The 17262-nt window shown below is 44.7% G+C and overlaps 1 protein-coding gene across 7 annotated transcripts in view; it reads left to right on the forward strand.

The window, feature by feature from the left end:
- Positions 1-17262, forward strand: part of RYR2 (ryanodine receptor 2) — a 525506-nt gene that overhangs the window by 462839 nt on the left and 45405 nt on the right. For 5 of the 7 annotated variants that reach the window (XM_036235620.1, XM_036235621.1, XM_036235623.1 and 2 more), the window contains 6 exons: positions 391-444; positions 1658-1681; positions 9390-9489; positions 10716-10795; positions 13605-13681; positions 14392-14465. In XM_036235620.1, coding sequence (XP_036091513.1) covers positions 391-444; positions 1658-1681; positions 9390-9489; positions 10716-10795; positions 13605-13681; positions 14392-14465 — 409 coding nt within the window. The remainder of the gene's footprint in view (positions 1-390; positions 445-1657; positions 1682-9389; positions 9490-10715; positions 10796-13604; positions 13682-14391; positions 14466-17262) is intronic. The other 2 variants (XM_036235624.1, XM_036235626.1) reach the window with 1 other exon arrangement.

Here is a 17262-nt window from a genome sequence, read left to right on the forward strand (position 1 = left end):
CAAGATTTGCTTTAATTAATGGACACTGTTTTCTATGTTAATTGTTATTGCAAGTATCTGTGTTAGCGAACTGTGATGACCTCATAAAAAAGAGAAAACGGATGTTTATAGCGTGTGATTTGGTTTGAACGAGGCAAATGCATGAAAAAGTAGAATGTGTAATATGATATTGCCCTCACAAATATCTCCATGAGATGTATAAAATTGGTAGTTTAATGTTTTAATTTTATAAAAGCACAATAAAAGTTTCTTTTAATTGATGTATTACATATATTTAAACAGTGTTGATAAATTAGTGCAAATGATTTGAAATTCTATACTAAGTTCTGGATTATCTGCCTCAACATATTCTAATCCTGTCGTCCTTTTTTACATTTTTTCATGTATCAGAGTTGTCATGACGAGGAAGAAGATGATGGTGAGGAAGAAGTGAAGAGTTTTGAAGTAAGATGGATCTTTCTAATTGTCTTTTGTGACTCGGAAGCATTGTTTCACAGCTTATAACTGACATTTACGTTTCTTGCTTCATGCTTCTCGCAGCTTATTGTGTGGAGGGAACTGCATGTCAGGAGCTGGGGGTACAACCTGAGTCCCAACATTTGCTGGCGTTAAGACCAAGGGACGTAGACTAGTTAAATAATCACGTGAACCCATATGTCCAGGATGAGTGCTCCTGAGAAGCTCAGAGGCGAGACGTTCAGCTCGTCCTCATCTCTGAACGCTGTGGTCTGAAATTCCAAACAGACACATGGGGAAAGTACTTACTGGAGAGCAACACAGCATCCAGTTTTAATTAAACCCCTGAATTGAAGAAGTCAGAAAGATTTGGCCTCTCGCGACTTCTGCCCCGGCCGGCCACTCATCCCTGTACATATGCAGGCGGTGGCACGTCGTGCGCCTCGCCGGCGTGAGGCAGGACCGCCTTCTGTTTCACAGTCGTTTCCTCAGACCTTCTCAGCTTTTAAATATCTGCATAATTTGACGTACTGTTTAATGTTAACCAGCCACAAGGAAAGTGAATATTGTTTCCCCTCTTTGCATAGGCTGTACTTTTGCTTTTCATGATAGGAACTAGGAGTTCTAACTACCATTCTCCTTATTTATTGTTTGGTTTTTTTTTTTTTTTTTAGTTTCAGTTGATTTTAGAATTTTCAAAAAAATAAAGTGGAAGGAAGTAGATTATTTTTTTTGTTTTTCTATTGATTTACATGTGTGGCCTTTGAGCTAGAAGTCTGGAAATATATTAGGATCCAGCAGTAAGTGTCTACTTACAGTGGACGCACAAAACAGTGTAGGCGAGGACCGGACATAGCGAGGTGCCTCATTCCAGAACAAGCCAATGCTCACGAGCCTCTCTGCCGCCTCGAAGTCAGTGTCTAAAACATACGAGAACAGACTAATTTGAGAATAACCCATGCCGATTGCTGGCTGAGAGGAATGCTCTAAAGTTAATTTTCTACAGGGCACCATAGTCTTTTTTAATGTGTACATAGTCTGTTCTCAAGTCCCTCTTTACCGATAAGAAACTGTGAGGTAACTTTGAATGCGCCGTGAGCGGCAGATGGCGTTTTTCTGAAGCGCAGCCGCTTGCGCTCTGCGGGCTGTCTCCAGAGCACTTGTTTATTGCTGTTTTGCTTCTGTCCTCATCCTTCCTAAGGTCACAGGATCGCAGCGCAGCAAGGTAAACTGTGTATGTGTGTGTATGTGTCTGGGTCTGAGTTTTGGTTTCTGTGGCATTTACCTTTTTGTTAGACCCAACATCTCGGATTCTTCTGTGACAAAAGGTCTTGCAGTCTTTCTGCGGGCTTCCGGCCCTGGTGCATGTCTCTCCATGTCCCCTCCTTGCACGGGTTTATTCTTCTTGCAGTCTGAGGAGCTCATGATTTGAAATCATGTTCCGTGCTAACTCTGAGCTGCACACCGTGCGGGGGTGGCAGCCAGCCCCGTTCCTGGGCGGTGGGCTCGCAGGTGAGGACTTTGCGGGGCAGCGTCCGGCCTCATCTCTCAGCGTTTTTTGTTTGTTTGTTTTTTTGGTGTTGGTTTTTTTTCAATACCAATCTCATCACTTGAAAAGAAACTCGACAAATGGCGTTCCTGGTGATGCTGGAAGTAAGGCCGCTTCTCCGCCGTGCTGGCGCCGCCTTCCCTTGACAGCTGGGGACCGTGTTCCGCGACCTCAGTGTCGAGTCCAGCATTGCGTTCTAGGGAAGGGCTTCGCTATTTCTATTTCTTAATATTTCGAATAGTTAAGTGCTTGTAAAACTTGCCAATAGAAAACATTTTGATCTAGAATTACAAAAATATGTTGAGATATAAAAAATGTGGCGTTGTAAGGAAAATTTGCATGAGGAATAAAGTAAAGCTCAAGAAACATGGAAAGTAGGGAGAGGGGACCGAAGGGCCCGGGTTTGCCGGCTCTTCCCTTCTGCCTGTGTGTTCTTATACGCTCCTCCCAACACTCGCCTGCTTGAACGCGACGATCTGATCCCCCGCTTCATTGTAATAAATGCAGAATACACTTTTCCTTCAACTCCTTTTTCAATGATTAATTGCAATTTAATTATTACATATAACCTTTTTTAGATTTGCACTTGCTTCAATATTAAAACTATAAAAAAGAACAGTTAAATCTTACGTAGAGGCCAAGGTTAACTGAAAGGGAAGAAATGTTTTAGCAATTACCTGAAATGTTAATTACTACAGTTAATTATTTACCTTGGAATTTTTCATAACCCAAAGCAAATAATAGCAACAAATAATAGTTTTTCAAGTCGAATAACTTTTTTTTCTTAGCATGACGCGTTTCGCTCAGCGAGATCGTCAAAGAGCTTTGGTACTAGAGCAGACCACATTTTTAAACTATGATTTTACAAAATATACAGAAGCATTCCTCAGGTGGATGCTGCTTCTATTGCTGCTCTCCAAAACCTGAGGGTACGAAATTAAATGATAATACAGTGGAAACATTCTCTGGAGTATTGAGGTACCTTAATGTAGACTTATTACTTACTGGAATGACACTGAGCTCAGCTAAGCTAGAGAAGCAGAGTGTTGACTTGCTTTCGAGAACATTTTCTCAGATATTAGGCAGTTGCACATCTTAGGCAGATGCCTGATCTCTAATTCACAGGCGAATTTTCCGATGAGCCCCTGAGGTCCTATTATTCAACATTATTATTTAAGGAGATTTTTTGTGTCTTAAACACTAAATATGTCTGTGGTAGAGTGGACATTTGGTGATAAAAATTTAGGAGACTGACTAAATTCTCTCCCCGATGGGCCTCAGGCATAACTTAAATGACATCGTCCCTACGTAAGAACTCAGACCAGTACCCCGCTCATATTCTAAACTATGTGCCATTAAGTGTGGAAGAATCGATTTAGATCCACAGTATCATACGGACTGATATGATATAGCTCTACCCACTTAAATGGCGCTTTTGTCCGACCATTCCAGTGATCTGATTTTAAACAGGATTCATTTTTTCAGTAATTCTGTAGGAATGAACTGGCTATGTGTTGTCCTCTTGCCCATAGCTACATAAGTTGATCTTTGAATGGGTTGATTTTCTTCTCTTCATAGGAACACAACAATCTGAATTAGAAGGCCTTCCTGAATCTTACAAAAGGGAACCCTTACATATAAAAACATTGAAAATATAGCTATGGATATAAAACATTGAAATAATTGTTCCTTTTTCCAAGAAAATTTACAGTTCTTTGGTTCCTACTGCAGAAGCTCTGTGGGGACGGGAGGTGGGGAGGGATTTTGATGGCCAGTGTTCTGGGACGCTCATGCCTTTGCTGTGACCTGCCGACTGCCAGTCGAGGTAAAGCCCCTGTGTTGCAGCAGCCCAGGTTCCCTGGGCAACAAAGCCAGGGGATGCCGGGCTGACACTTTATTGGAGTTGGGGGGAGGCGTGAGTGAGGGGACAGACTGATGCAGGGAAGGGCAGAGTCCGCACGGCGTGGCGCCCTCCTGCGCTGAGCACGGCTGCTCAGCGGTCCTGCCTGCGGCTCCGTGGCGCCTGACGCTCGGTGGTGTCTGATGCTCTTGTGTCGGATGCTCCCAGGGGCAGCGTGCACCGTGGAACCTGGCCTCCTGGGGACGTGGGCCGAGCGCTTTATCCGCGGGGCCCATCGTTCCTCCTGCGTCTGCCGGTCTCAGGGAGTTACTTTCTTCATGCTTCCGGCTGATGTTAGCCAGCCTTCCCACACCGCCCCGGGGAAGCCAGAGGCAGCTCGGGCCAGCATGCCGAGCATCCGGGACTCCCCCCATCCATCAGTGTGGGGTGGCAGCCAGCTTCGTAACCACAGTAAGGTCGTGAGTCACGTCTAAGGCCACTCTGGCTCCAAAGCAAGGCAAGTCGCCACGGCCTGGAGATGGGGGTCTGGGCAGGCGGTTCTGGGTGGAGGAAGCCTCCCTCCGCGTCGTAGATGGTGATTCGTGCATGTGAGTGTCTGGCCTAACCAGCGACTCCGTAGAAGACATATATATTTAAGTACATAATTTGGTGCATTTTTGATACGCATGATAATTTGACTTTGTGTGCCGTCATTTTAAAAACGATGCCGGCAGGAGCTTGTGCGGGACCGCACTGTGCACACGGTGGGGTGCGGACACTCGGGGGGCCCGCCCGAGTGTGAATCCCAGCTCCGCCGCCCGCGTGCTCGCGAGCCTCAGCTTCCCTGTCTGTGAGGTGGCGCTGATGGTAGTGTCCACGTCTCGGGATTGTCACGAGGGTGGAGGTAGTTGACACGGGAGGCACTCAGAACCCCCCGGCGCAGCCCCGACATATCTGCTGCTGTGAAGCCATTTAGCCAGCGTCGCTTCCCGCTGAGATCAAGCTGGGGCGCCCGCGGCAGGGCGCGGGAGGGAGCACGGCGCCCCGGCCGGCGGCCTCTGCCTGCTCTGCGCCTCTCCTGTCCGTGCCGCGCACTGAAAGCCTCGAGCCAGGTGTCCCCGGGGTCTCAGCCGCTGGTAAAAGGGTCCGATTTGCTACTCAAGAGGAAGTTCATTTTGGGGGAAATTTCATAATTTTTCTAACTGTGTAAATATTAATAGAAGCATATACATTTTTATGTTCTGATCTTTTGTGGAAGAGCAGAAAAGGAAAACCATATTTTTTTTAGAACAGAAATAGCACAATAATTTTTTATAGAAAATAATGTGTGACTTCTGTGTGTGCGTATACATACACACACACACACATATATATGTATCTCTACCTTTTCCTAGTTTGGAGTTTAAAATATCACACAGGCGAAGGGAAAAAAGTATCAGGGCTAAAAGGGATTTAGGGACATGAGGAGGCAGCTTTGGGGAGTGAAGTGAGCCCAGAAACCGTGCTGTAGAGTCTGTGTGGGTTGTCTGCACTACTGATTCCCAGCTTTTTAGCAGGCAAAAGAAAATCATATAAATTTAATGGTTTATTGTATTAATACAATAAAGGTAGTCTTGTTGGGGAGGAACAGAAATTCCTGAAGCAGTTTTTTTCCCCCCAACGGTCTTTGTGAAGAGGATGACAAATGATAACATGACAAAGGTCCTCAGAAACTCAGTGAAAGTAATTCTGAGAATTTATACAATGAAGTTCATCCGAGGATGGCTGGCTTTGGATGAATACCAGGTGTTTGGAAGAATAGGAAGACTGTACACATTTATTTAATTTTTAAAAATTAAGTTTAAAATTAAGAAGTTGGGGGATCCATCTATCATTAAACAAGGTTATAATTTTATAAATGTTTTCCTAGTACTGAGAGTCAAATCCATATAAAAGTGGCCAACCTATAGTTTCAGAAGCTGGAAAACAGAACCAAATTAATCCGAGGGGAGAATGTGTCTCTTGTGTGTACTCGTTTTCCCTTAGTCTGAGTTGACCTGTTTATGTCATAAAACAAGTTATTGGTATCATTTCACTGCCTTTCACCTTTGTCCTCATAGTTATCCAACTGCATCTTCTGTATTTCAATTTTTTTCCTAGTAATATTGAGTCAGCATCACCTGGTAGGTTATGACTGGGTTTAAGATACCAGATTATTTTAGTGTTGACTGATAAGGGTAATAAATTATTGAAAATATTTTTAAACGAGATTAGATTCTGGAAATTTCTGTTCACTTATAACTAGTTCCCACATCAGTTTAAGAGGAAAACACTATGAAAACCTTTTCGGCCATTGCCAAGGGCATGGAAGTGCAAAGAAGTAGAGAAGCCAGGAAGGCTCAGGTGGTCGCCTGCGTGTGATGCTCGTCCACACGACTAAGAGCCTCCAGGAGCACCGCGAACGGTCTTGCCGTCATCAGGTGGCCCTGGGTTAAAATACCTGTTCATCTCCATGTGGGGACAAACTATTCTCTCCACCAATGTTTTTTTGTTGTTGTTTATTTCAGTGTTTTTTCTCATATAAGATGCGCCGTTGAAGAACCAAATCGATGTTTCTCTTCAGGCCTTTCAGCTTGCCCCCTGTCACGTGCTAAAAGCTTGAGGCACTCTGAGATAACACGGGAGAATATTAGCAATTTTATGACAAATTTCCGTTACACTAAAAACCAGTCATGATGCTGAATATTCCTTGTGAATTGATCATGGTTTGGTTTGACCACCCTCGACCTTGAAAAGACTAACAATCTTATTAGCAAAGCAGCTGACACCTCGGTTCTTCCTGGCAGTGGGAACTGTTCACCTCAGGGAAAACTCAGCTGAGGCTGCTCTGTTTCTTCCCCCCTTCACCTTTCTTTGGAACCTGGAAACTAAATTGCAGGTTGAAGGTGTAACGTTTATTTGATCGTTTCGCAACTTTAAGCTGAGTCTGGGGTGGGGACCCCACCTTTAAAAAGATGCGAGGCGTGATTTTCCTGAGTAAGATTGTTTTAAGAGATGTTTCCAATTTGCTTAGAAAAGTCAATCCACAGTAAATTTCAAATGAAAGGTTTTTTTTCCCCTTTTTTTTCCCTTTCTACCCAATCCATCATTTTACTGTCTGAAAACCTCTGGTTTGGCTGTCAAGGTTTTATTTTTTTATATTGTGGTAGAATTTCCAATGACAAGATTAAGTTATGTAGTGAGTGGCAGCTGTCAAAAGGACAAAGCTCCTGAAAGGACACCGAAGACCTTCTGGAGGGAGAGCCCCCACCCGGCCACAGGAGGTCCCGGGTCGAGAGTCCTCCCCGCCCCCTGCCACAGGAGGTCCCGGGGGTCCAGAGCCCCCACCTGGCCACAGGATGTCCCGGGGTCGAGAGCCCCCACCCAGCCCAGCCACAGGACGTCCCAGGGGTCACCCCGCCCCTCTTTACGAAGTGCTTCTCTTGCTGCCTCCATCCCTGTACCTTTTGTAGTTCAATATTTCTTTTCTAATGAGTGTCCTCACCGCCTCTGCGATATTTATCATTATGGGAATTTAGAGGCTGTGTGAGAAAGATGAGTGTGATCTTTGCCTGGGGAGTTTATTTTTGAAGGAGGCAGTTTGACACCCCGTCTGTGTCCTGATCCTCCTGCCGTCTGTTCGGCCCTCATGATCTAAGTTGCTGCAGAGGACGCTGGGGCCTTCGAATGTCTGCACAGTCCTGGCAGGCCTTCGAGCTGGTCCCCCGTGTTTAGAGCACCAACGGCAAAGGTTGTCGTTTGGGGTTTTTGTCCTCAAGAGTATGTGACGTGTGCCGCTGGCTCACATCTCCTTCGGGTGTCCTGACGAGGTTAGTGTTTTGCTGCGTCTTTCTACCCCCCTTGCCTCTGCCATTGATGAAAATAACAGGACGGTTCCTAAGCCAGGAATCTCATCGCTCTCTCATGGGAAAACTCACACACGGAGCCGGTGGGGCCGGGCAGCGGCAGCGGGAGGGCAGGAAAGAAAGACTGTTGGGTCTAAAAGGGAGAATCGGACGCTGCTCGCCGATTCCAAACGCCTGCGGACCAGACGAACGGGCCTCGTTCGGTCTCCCCGAAACTGTGTTGTGATGACAATATGGTTTTGTGTGTCTGTGTGGTTTTGTTCTCGTTCTGTTTCTGACTTCACAGGAAGAGGTTTAAACATGAAGGCAAACCCTTTAGGTGTCCGCATGGCTACCTACAGAGCACAGCTGCCTTTTTCTTTTCTTTTCTCTGCTTCCATTTAGGCCTGTCACATAATTTAAGAAAAAATAAAATTTTAACTGCAAGAGCGCTAACTGTAGTATGAAAAAACACCCTGATCGATTTTGTTTTTGCAGCACGATATTATCAAAGATTTAAGAAACCATTTTGCCAGCATCGGCGAGAACTCTCTGGTAACAGCATAACTGTCTGTGTCGGTTGCTTTCGGTTTAAAGGTTTCTTTTTTTCATTTGTTTGAGCCCATTTCTTTCCCCCTCCTTTTAGTTTACTTTATTTTTCATATTCTGTAACTAGCAAGCCTTCATTTTTTAAACCTCTTCCATCTTCCAGTGTCTATTTTCCGTACTTTGGATGGAAAGTTTATGGCAGCAAAGCTGTCACTCTGGCTGCTTCTGCTGCAGCTCTTCCTGCTCTGAGGTCACATGTGTCTTGGCCGTTGTGTTTACGGACATGATGCTGATTGACTGTTTCATGTCCCGTTGACTCAGCTTCTCTCCCACGCCATCTGATGGACTCGCTGTCAAGGGCTCTATGCAACTCTCATTCTGCAACTTATACTGCTTAGTTCCGTCTCAATTCTCCAGTGAAACGGATAGCTCAAGTGAATGATCCTATCGGTCTTGAACTTGCTGTGCCTTTATATTTTATTTTTATTTTCTTCGTTATGTTTTTAGTGGTAGTCTGAGTGGAAAAGAACAAACTCCAGCCATCGCTCCAGCAGCACCATGCAGTATTGTTACCGCCAGAAAATACAAAATATAAAGGCACATTGCTGCTTTTTTCCGTGGGGGACACTGGGGAGTTATGTGTCATAAGTCCACCACTGGGTCGAAGCCAACATTTTATCCATATCAGCTTTCAATTTTGCTTAAACTCCAACATGTCTCAGTTAACATTTTTCTGTCATTCAGTGATAACTTGCAACTCGAGCCTTTTGCTGAGCAGTATCAAGTTATGGCCATGACATGGGAGAATTTTTTTAAAAAACATGACAAACTTATGCACAAATGTATATAATTCAGAAAGTGCAAGTTTCAATGATGAAGTACAGTTGCTTCAAATCTGTGATACAGGCTTTGGACTAATCAAATTATTAAAATTGAGAAAATCCATCCTGATAAACCGGTTGAAATAAAACCAAGAGTCGAATATGTTAATGTCTGTGCAGTAACATCGTTGGTGTTGAAATGGTCCACAATGTTGTCATAGAGCCCCTACATGAGGAGGTGACTAGAGCTGTGGTTTGTAGACAGCTGCTCGCTGACTGCCACCACATAAACGGTTGGGGTTTGTGTTCAGGAAAAAGAAATGGAAAAGCAAAAGCTACTGTACCAGCAAGCCCGGCTGCACGACCGCGGTGCCGCGGAGATGGTGCTGCAGACGGTCAGCGCCAGCAAAGGTGAGCCCCCCCGCGCCCCCCATTCCCCCCTGCCCCCAGCACGCGCCCTCCCCCTCCCCCACCCCGCCTCTGCACCCGGAGCTCCGGGAGTCAGTCTGCGGACTCGGACTCCTTTAGTCCCCGAAATTTTGATTCCTGGCTAGTGCGGGTGCCTTGCCTGCGAGCGCTCCTTTACTGGGCAGTCTTGACTCTTTTTGTCCAGAGTCGTGTTAAAAGACATTTCTTTCTGTGCATAAAGCTTTGGACATGCTACTGTGACACAGCCCTAGCAGACTGAACATCTAAATTAGGGATGGGCAAACGTTTCTCGTGAAAGGCTTTGCTGCTGCACGGTCTCTGTCTCAGCAGCATGAAAGCAGCTGGAGGCAGCATGTAAGCAGGTGGCGTGGCTGTGTTGCAATCAAACTTTATTCACAAAAACTGGTGTCAAGCTGGACTTGGCCCTCAGGCCGCAGATTGCACACCTTTGATGCAAACAAGTAGAATTTTTAGCAATTATAGTAGTATCACATTTTTTGGTTCCAGCCATTTCAAGATGCTTTTTCTTACATTAGTAATATTTTTGAAAACATTTTTACTATAATTTATCATGCAATGGAAAAGTGATGGTGGTACACTCTGTTTTAAGCAACCCTCTCCCAAACATGGAGATTATTATTTCCGAGGTAAGTAGAGGAGAATAACGTAACATGAAATAAACCACATGATAGTCAACTAGTTAGATTTAAAATGTGTCCATTATTATTTGAATAACTTAAAATCGTGACCAGTTATCCTAATAAAACTAGACTTATAAAGATAAAAGTGAGGAAACGAAAATGATAAAAGTTGTTCAAACATTATACTGTTGAGGGAGAAGGTAAAAAATTTTCCTTAAAGAAAATTTTACATGACTCATACTCATTTGAATATTATTTTAAGATTAGCTTTGAATTTGAATAATTTTAGGTCTCAGTATTTAAAAATCAGTTATTCCTTCCTATTCCTTTTTTTTCTGTGTCTCCAAATAGTTTAAATTTTTGACTATACTCTACAGAATTTGGTGAAAACGTTGATGGCAAAATGTGCACTATCACTGTCTTAACGTTTTTCGGCGTATGTCAATTTCCCTCCAGCATTGTACAGACCTGCAGGGCTTTGATAGTTTCCCAAGTGCACGTTTCGAGGGAGGACCGGGTAGTGCGGCAGGCGAAATGACATGAGGGCACTCTTTTCTGTGTCTGTAGGGGAGACCGGGCCGATGGTCGCCGCCACGCTGAAGCTCGGCATCGCCATCCTGAACGGCGGGAACGCCACGGTGCAGCAGGTAGCGTCCCTGTCCCCACCGAGCCGCTGCGGGCGTCCTCGGCGTGCCGCCACTGCCACCGCTTCTCATTCTCCACGTGAAACGTGGCTATGTGACGGCCCTCTGGTCTGAGCATTCAGATACCAAATACTAGGAAGTTCACGCACAGCCCACGTGGGCCCACAGTGTCCCCAGCACCTGAAGTCACGCCGCGTGGTGCCGTCACTTGCCATGCTGTGCTTCACACGACTGAGCATTGACCAGCTGGCTTGTTTTATAGGGAAACCTACGTATCCTTCCCTAGGGCCTGGCTGGGGAGCGTGTTTTGTCATGTTGGAGCTCCCATAAACTGCTTCTCAGGATGTCATCCTGTGTTTGCTGTGAGGTCTGGTCCTCGGCCAGCACGTGAGCAGGCGCGGTTAACAGCTGTCTTAGTTGTAATTCTTCGTGGTCTCCCAAGACGTGAGATAGGTCACTTCCCAGCCAGGTTAGGAACTGTGTTCTGTTTAGAAGACGTTCTCGACTGGGATTTTCATAACTTCAGCCAGCCGTGACAAAGGATGCTGTCTCTGCACCCTGAAGGCCAAAGCAGGAGTATCCAGGTGACTGTCAGATTGTCACAGCCTGTGGGCTGCACACCGCAGGGGACACCATTCACATGGCTACACTGTAGTCCTAAACTCAGAAAAAATGCTTATGCTAAGTGAAAAACAGGAACAAAACACAATTTATGTAGCAGATTGTGTTATTCTAAAGCTAAAATCTATTATTTTTATATTTTGGCTTCTGTGTGAGAACAGTTTATGAACACGGAACTAATAACCTTTCTTGAGTGAGTCTGCGTGAGGCAGGGGAAGGAGGGGAGAACTAACGAAAACCTTACAGTGCCCGACCTCCCGCCGCTCTGGCCTCAGGCCGCTGGCAGCAGGGGCAGTAGGACAGAGGCACAGACGTGCTCCTAGCGAGTGTGAGGAAAAGCAAAGCAGAGACAATCTGATGGTTGCGTTGGGTTGGCGAAGTTTGGACTAGGTTAAGTACAACACAGAATAGCCGAAAAACTCTCCTGTACCTTTTTCTCAAATTGCGTACTTTTTTCTGTAAATATAATTACAGTTTTAGGACTGGAAGAGCACACAGTCCTTGGCTTTTTCTTTTTAATACCTCTGGCGGTTTACTGGAGCTTCTAGACTTCCCGGGTCATGTTTATAAATGCACCAAGTAAAGCTGCACAGGTTCACAAAAGAAAGCAAATGCACTGAAATGTTATAAAGCAGGTTTTGGTAAAGTGATGTGTGTTTCTTTAAGAATTCATTAAATAAAAGATCTAGTCTAATAATTATTGAGAAGAAATGATTAGTCTAAACATTTTTAAATAGTTGCAACAATTGTAATATGATCTGGAAAATATCTGGAATTTTTTTTGGTGGCAAAACCATCGTGGCTACTAATCCTGCTTAGGGAACTGGTTGAAAGGAACGCTAAGTTTCACTTAGGAATTAGTGAAAATAAAGACATCCTTTTCCCATCCAATTTATAGATGTCCTTTGTTGATTTCCGTAGTAAATGACTGCATGACTTTAAAAAAAAAAAAAAAAAAAAAGGAAAAGTAGAACCTACTTAACCTCTCCACAGTATCTGTCAAAAAATAATTTCTCTTGCCTTATGTTTTACTTCAAAAGACCTTAGTTGTTCAGAAATCCTCGGAGCCGGGAGGAGCCCGAGGAGACTGTGTGACGTGCGTGCTCGCTGTCCGTACAGGGCTTTTCTTTTCACTCTGAACCTTCAGGTGTACATTTTGCCACCTGTCTTTGACGACCTAAGCCGTATTCCTTTTGTTTTAAAAGACCAGTGATTAATAAATGCCTCCTTCGTTATTAGGCCAATAAGTTATTACAACCCCCAACCCCCAAATGGTTGTGTGTTTTGTTTTTCTCCAAGTGTACAAATTCGTGTGGATGTGTATGCACATGCATGGGTAGGGGTGTGTGCGTGTGTGTGTGTGTACACGTGTGTGTACAGTCTTTATATTTAGCTTTCTATTACCTTTGACTCCGATTTCAAGGGAAAGATTTCTGCCAAAATTTTGACGGCCTGGCCGGGCCCTGTTAGAGAGCACTGGCCCCAAGTGCGGGGCTCGGAGAAGAGCGGCACCTTTGTTTTCCCAGAGCCTGTGGTGTGCCCCCCGTCGTCTGGCCCCCTGTGTGTGCTGCTCGGCTGGCATCTCCCTCGCATTTAGCCACCTTCACAGCAGCTGTTCCGCGTGGGCATGGAGCAGTAGGCTAACAGCGTGCACTTTTTAAACGTGTTTAACCCAAATTTTGACCACAGAAGCTGAAATCATTCTGAGAACAGAAGAGAAGATTTAATAGTCAGATGATTCCCACCATTCCTTGATTTAGAATCTGTGGAAATGGAAACTGAATTTCTGCTTGACACCTGGTAGCTAGAGCTCGGGTGGAAATCTGTGCCTGGCACCCAGGTGGACCTTCCCAGCACACCTGGAGCGGCCAAGTTTCCAAACACTCAGCGACGAGAAGAGAATCAAGAGTTATTTCCCCTGATACTTGTGATTTTTGTATTTATTAAGCTCCTGCAGCATCCTTGTTCCGAGCCACATTCGTGTGCTGCTCCGTGTTGACACATGCCATTGTCTCGCTTTGACATACTTGTCACTGTTCCATGAAAAAGATGACATTAGTAATATCTCTATGCACCAGATATTGTTTTATCTTTATCCCGGAATAGAAAACACATCTTTGTTGTCTTTTAACTTGTATAACAAAATACAAGCGTTGTGCTCAGGGCCCTGTGGTGTTTGTATTTGCTGTAGAAAATGCTCGACTACCTCAAGGAGAAGAAGGACGTCGGCTTCTTCCAGAGCCTGGCCGGCCTCATGCAGTCCTGCAGGTGAGTGCGCTTCCTTGCTCGGCTGCTCGGCTGGCGGTGGGAGCCTTTTGGAGGGTTCGTTTCGCGTTATGGACGACAGTTGCATCCAGAACTTTGGAGGGTTATGCATTTTGAAGCGGTGCGGTAGGTAGCGTCTCATTGTCCTGCTGTTCTGTGTTAGTAACATCTTGATTCCTAACTTACTCCGTGTTAATAATGTGTCACAACAGCTTTCCCTGTGCTTAAATAGGGACCTTGGAGGATTGGTGTGTATGCTGCGTACTTGAAAATGAGCAGGGTATGATTTTTAAAAGAGAAAAAAAATTCTATTTAGTTTTATTTGAGAGCTTGTAGACAATTTCTCATTTTTCAAAGAAAATAGTCCTTAACCAACTGTTTCGTAATAGTTGTTTTCTGTTATTACAGTTATTAAAATCTTCAGACAGTGCTCAACTGAGACACTGGACACTTAATGTCATGAGCTCTTCCAGTAGGCAGACAGTTATGATGCATGTCCCTAAAATCCCTCCGCCCCTTCGTGATGGCAGCTGCAGCCCATGGGTGCCGGGCGCTGGGCTCCCCCACGGGCCATCCGGGCGCTGGGCTGGGGCGTGGTCCCATGTGTGTAACACTTGCTTCCCCTTCCGAGCTGTGTGGTTTTCAGAGGGTGTCTCTCCTGAAGAGAGGATTTTCTGTGAGTTTTCTGAGTGTGTCTCTGTCTGTCATTGCAGTGTCCTCGACCTCAATGCCTTTGAGCGACAAAACAAAGCTGAAGGACTCGGAATGGTGACAGAGGAAGGATCAGGTATTGATTACTTAAGTTAAAGGGGTCATCTGTCTCCCCTTCTTTTCTCAATACAGAGAGATACAGGTTATTTTTAAGTGGACAACGTGCTTGGGCGACCCAGTGACAGGTTGTCATTGGACACTCACGCAGGTCACGCAAACCCAACCATCCATGGCAGTCATCACCTGCTCTGGGTTTCAGACCTGTTGTCAGTGGCCTGTCCCCTGTCAGGCAGCAGATAAAGACCCCTTATTGGAGAATCACTATAAAATAGGAACGCACCTGGACGAACCGGATTAGAGAACGTCATTGCCGTTAGCGACGTCCGGCTTTCCGGTTCTTCTGTCCCGGCAGGACAGCAGCGCTTTGGGCCCCTCACAACACCTGTCCCCAGGTCGCCTCCCGTCAAGGAGTCACACCCCACCACACGTGTCCAGATGTCTTTGCAAGTCCGCATTGTTCATGAGAGAAATTAAAGAGTAACGTTTGTGTTTAAATAACTGCAAGCACATAATGTGCACAAAACAACGACGTGCATCTCCGAGTTTTTCTCTCTGTAAATATATGTGTGTATAAACTAAAAAAATTAGCACACACTGCATTTAAAGCAGAAATAGCTGTTGCCACACATTCATTTTAGTATTTATTAAGAAAAATATCTTTAATATTTTTGTATTGATTTATTTTTTCTGTGTTTGATTTTTAAATTAGTTTTAGTAAGCCATATGTGTTCATCTGTTTTTGTTTGTTTGATCTGTTTCAGAGTTTTCTCATCTATATATTACTCTTGGACTATTGAGTCTTCTATAAAACTAATCTTATTCCAAAAGTTAATATTTCCCCATCTACCATTTTTAGTCTATATGCCTTTTTGAAATAATTTAGACTTAACTAATCTCTCTAATTATCTCTGTATAATATTATTCTCACAATAGGAAAAAGAATTAGTTGCATATTTCTTGCTGTATTTACGGATTATCATTTATACATACTCTAATGCTTTGTTCTGCTACTGTATAACTCCTGTGCGATCTTACTTTCTGTTTGGCAGTCGAATATATAAGTTCAGTCACCAAATGTTAGTTGTACTGTTGGCGACTAATATTTGTGTTAGCAACCATCAAGACAAATCACCAGCAACACTCTAAACTTAGTTTTTCTGAAAATTAACATCAAGCCAGAACTCTTCAGTTAGTATCTACAGTCCCACCACCTGGCCTGAGGGTCCTATCTGGAGAACTCAGAGCCACCACAAATCTTAGGCCCATGATTCACCTGCCTGTACCATCTCCCTGAAGTTTGGGGTGTTTTCCAGCTATCGAGTGCCTAAAAATGAATGAATTCTGTTCAAAGTCCGATGTCCCTGTCTTGGGATTAGCAATCTGTTTTGTTTTTCTCAGTAGTTATGACTTAATGTTGTGGAGGCTCTAAACACAGTATCATTGATCATTCTTAGTCACTGTTGTCTCAGCTCCCACAAGGGGACAGTGTCCGCCCAGGGTTAGTTCACCGGGTTTTCTCTCTGTTGCCAGCCAGACATGGTGGGTTAGAATTATATTTGTGTTCCCAGATGAGAAATAACTAGGCGAGAATGACCATCGTGATGTGAGAATTAGTTAGATTTCTCAAGATGAGATTGTTTGATTTGTTTATTATTTTTCAGCACACACATACACAAATATTTCCCAAACTGATTAACACATTTTCTATTTTGTTTTCTTGCACATCACAAAACAAAATCAAAATCTCAACTTTTCTTTTTCTCATTTTCTTTTGACTCCTGTGAGTTTCTGATCTTCCTTCCTCAGTCATCGCTCTTGAGTGTGAAAATCATTACAGCTGAGCTTCCTCTTACTTATTTGTTCCTTGCTTTGTTGTGAGATTTGTTTACAGTCTTGATAGTGACAGTTTTTGTGCATTTGTTTTTTTATCGACTGTTTTAACAAGTAGATCATTTAATTTTCACCATGATGCATCCTGCTGGTTTTTTAAAGGTACATACTAAGCTTTCCTTTTTTCCTTTCTGTGAGGATATGCAGTTATTGACACACTACACATGAAGGGGCAGCACGCGTTTAAATTATGTTCTTGGGTTCGTCCTTCCTGTGTCTTTCATTTAAAAGCATTTCCGGTAGACTCGGTGTTTGCGATTGCCGTGAGCATGGATGCCTCGCGGGCGTGGGCAGCGTCTCCCGTGGCGCGTCCGCCCAGGGCCTCCGGGGCTCTCTGGCCACCCGGACTGGGGTGCAGGGCCCGCGGGCCTGCCAGTTCCCTTCCCGGTGCTGGGAGCACCACGGTTTTTCACCATTCCTTTGAAAAATCACACATTAAAAACCGTCTTAACATCAAAACTAATTTTGATTCTTGAGGCTGAATTCAAAGAACAGTAGAAATAGTAGCAAATATTTACTCTTCGAACTCCTGTCATAGCAAGATGGCATTGGCGCTTCAGACAGTGGGAGTACCGGGGAGGGGGGGGGGGTTTGGATAGCACGCAGCTCGTCAGCGACACCGCCGGGATGAAATCGTGCTGTCGCCTTAATTAGACGCCTGCTGAGTGCACGCACCTTGCGATTCACCAGCTCTGTGGACGTTAGCCAGTTCCCAGGTCAAGAACTTCGCTGACTCTATGTTTTGGCATATTTAAAAAATTTCAGTCCCATGGCCATCTTTTGTTTAAGATTCTGCAAAAGTCGAAGCCCGTTTCGACTCTCACAGGAGGAGGAAAGTCGATCATCCCTCCTGCACCACTAGAACAGGCTGGAAGGCTGCGTCCACCGACGACACGGTGGCTTCAGAGGCCGAGGCCCCCGCA

The sequence above is a fragment of the Rousettus aegyptiacus genome, unplaced genomic scaffold (assembly GCF_014176215.1).
Source record: "Rousettus aegyptiacus isolate mRouAeg1 unplaced genomic scaffold, mRouAeg1.p scaffold_m13_p_18, whole genome shotgun sequence".
Classification (NCBI taxonomy): Eukaryota; Metazoa; Chordata; class Mammalia; order Chiroptera; family Pteropodidae; genus Rousettus; species Rousettus aegyptiacus.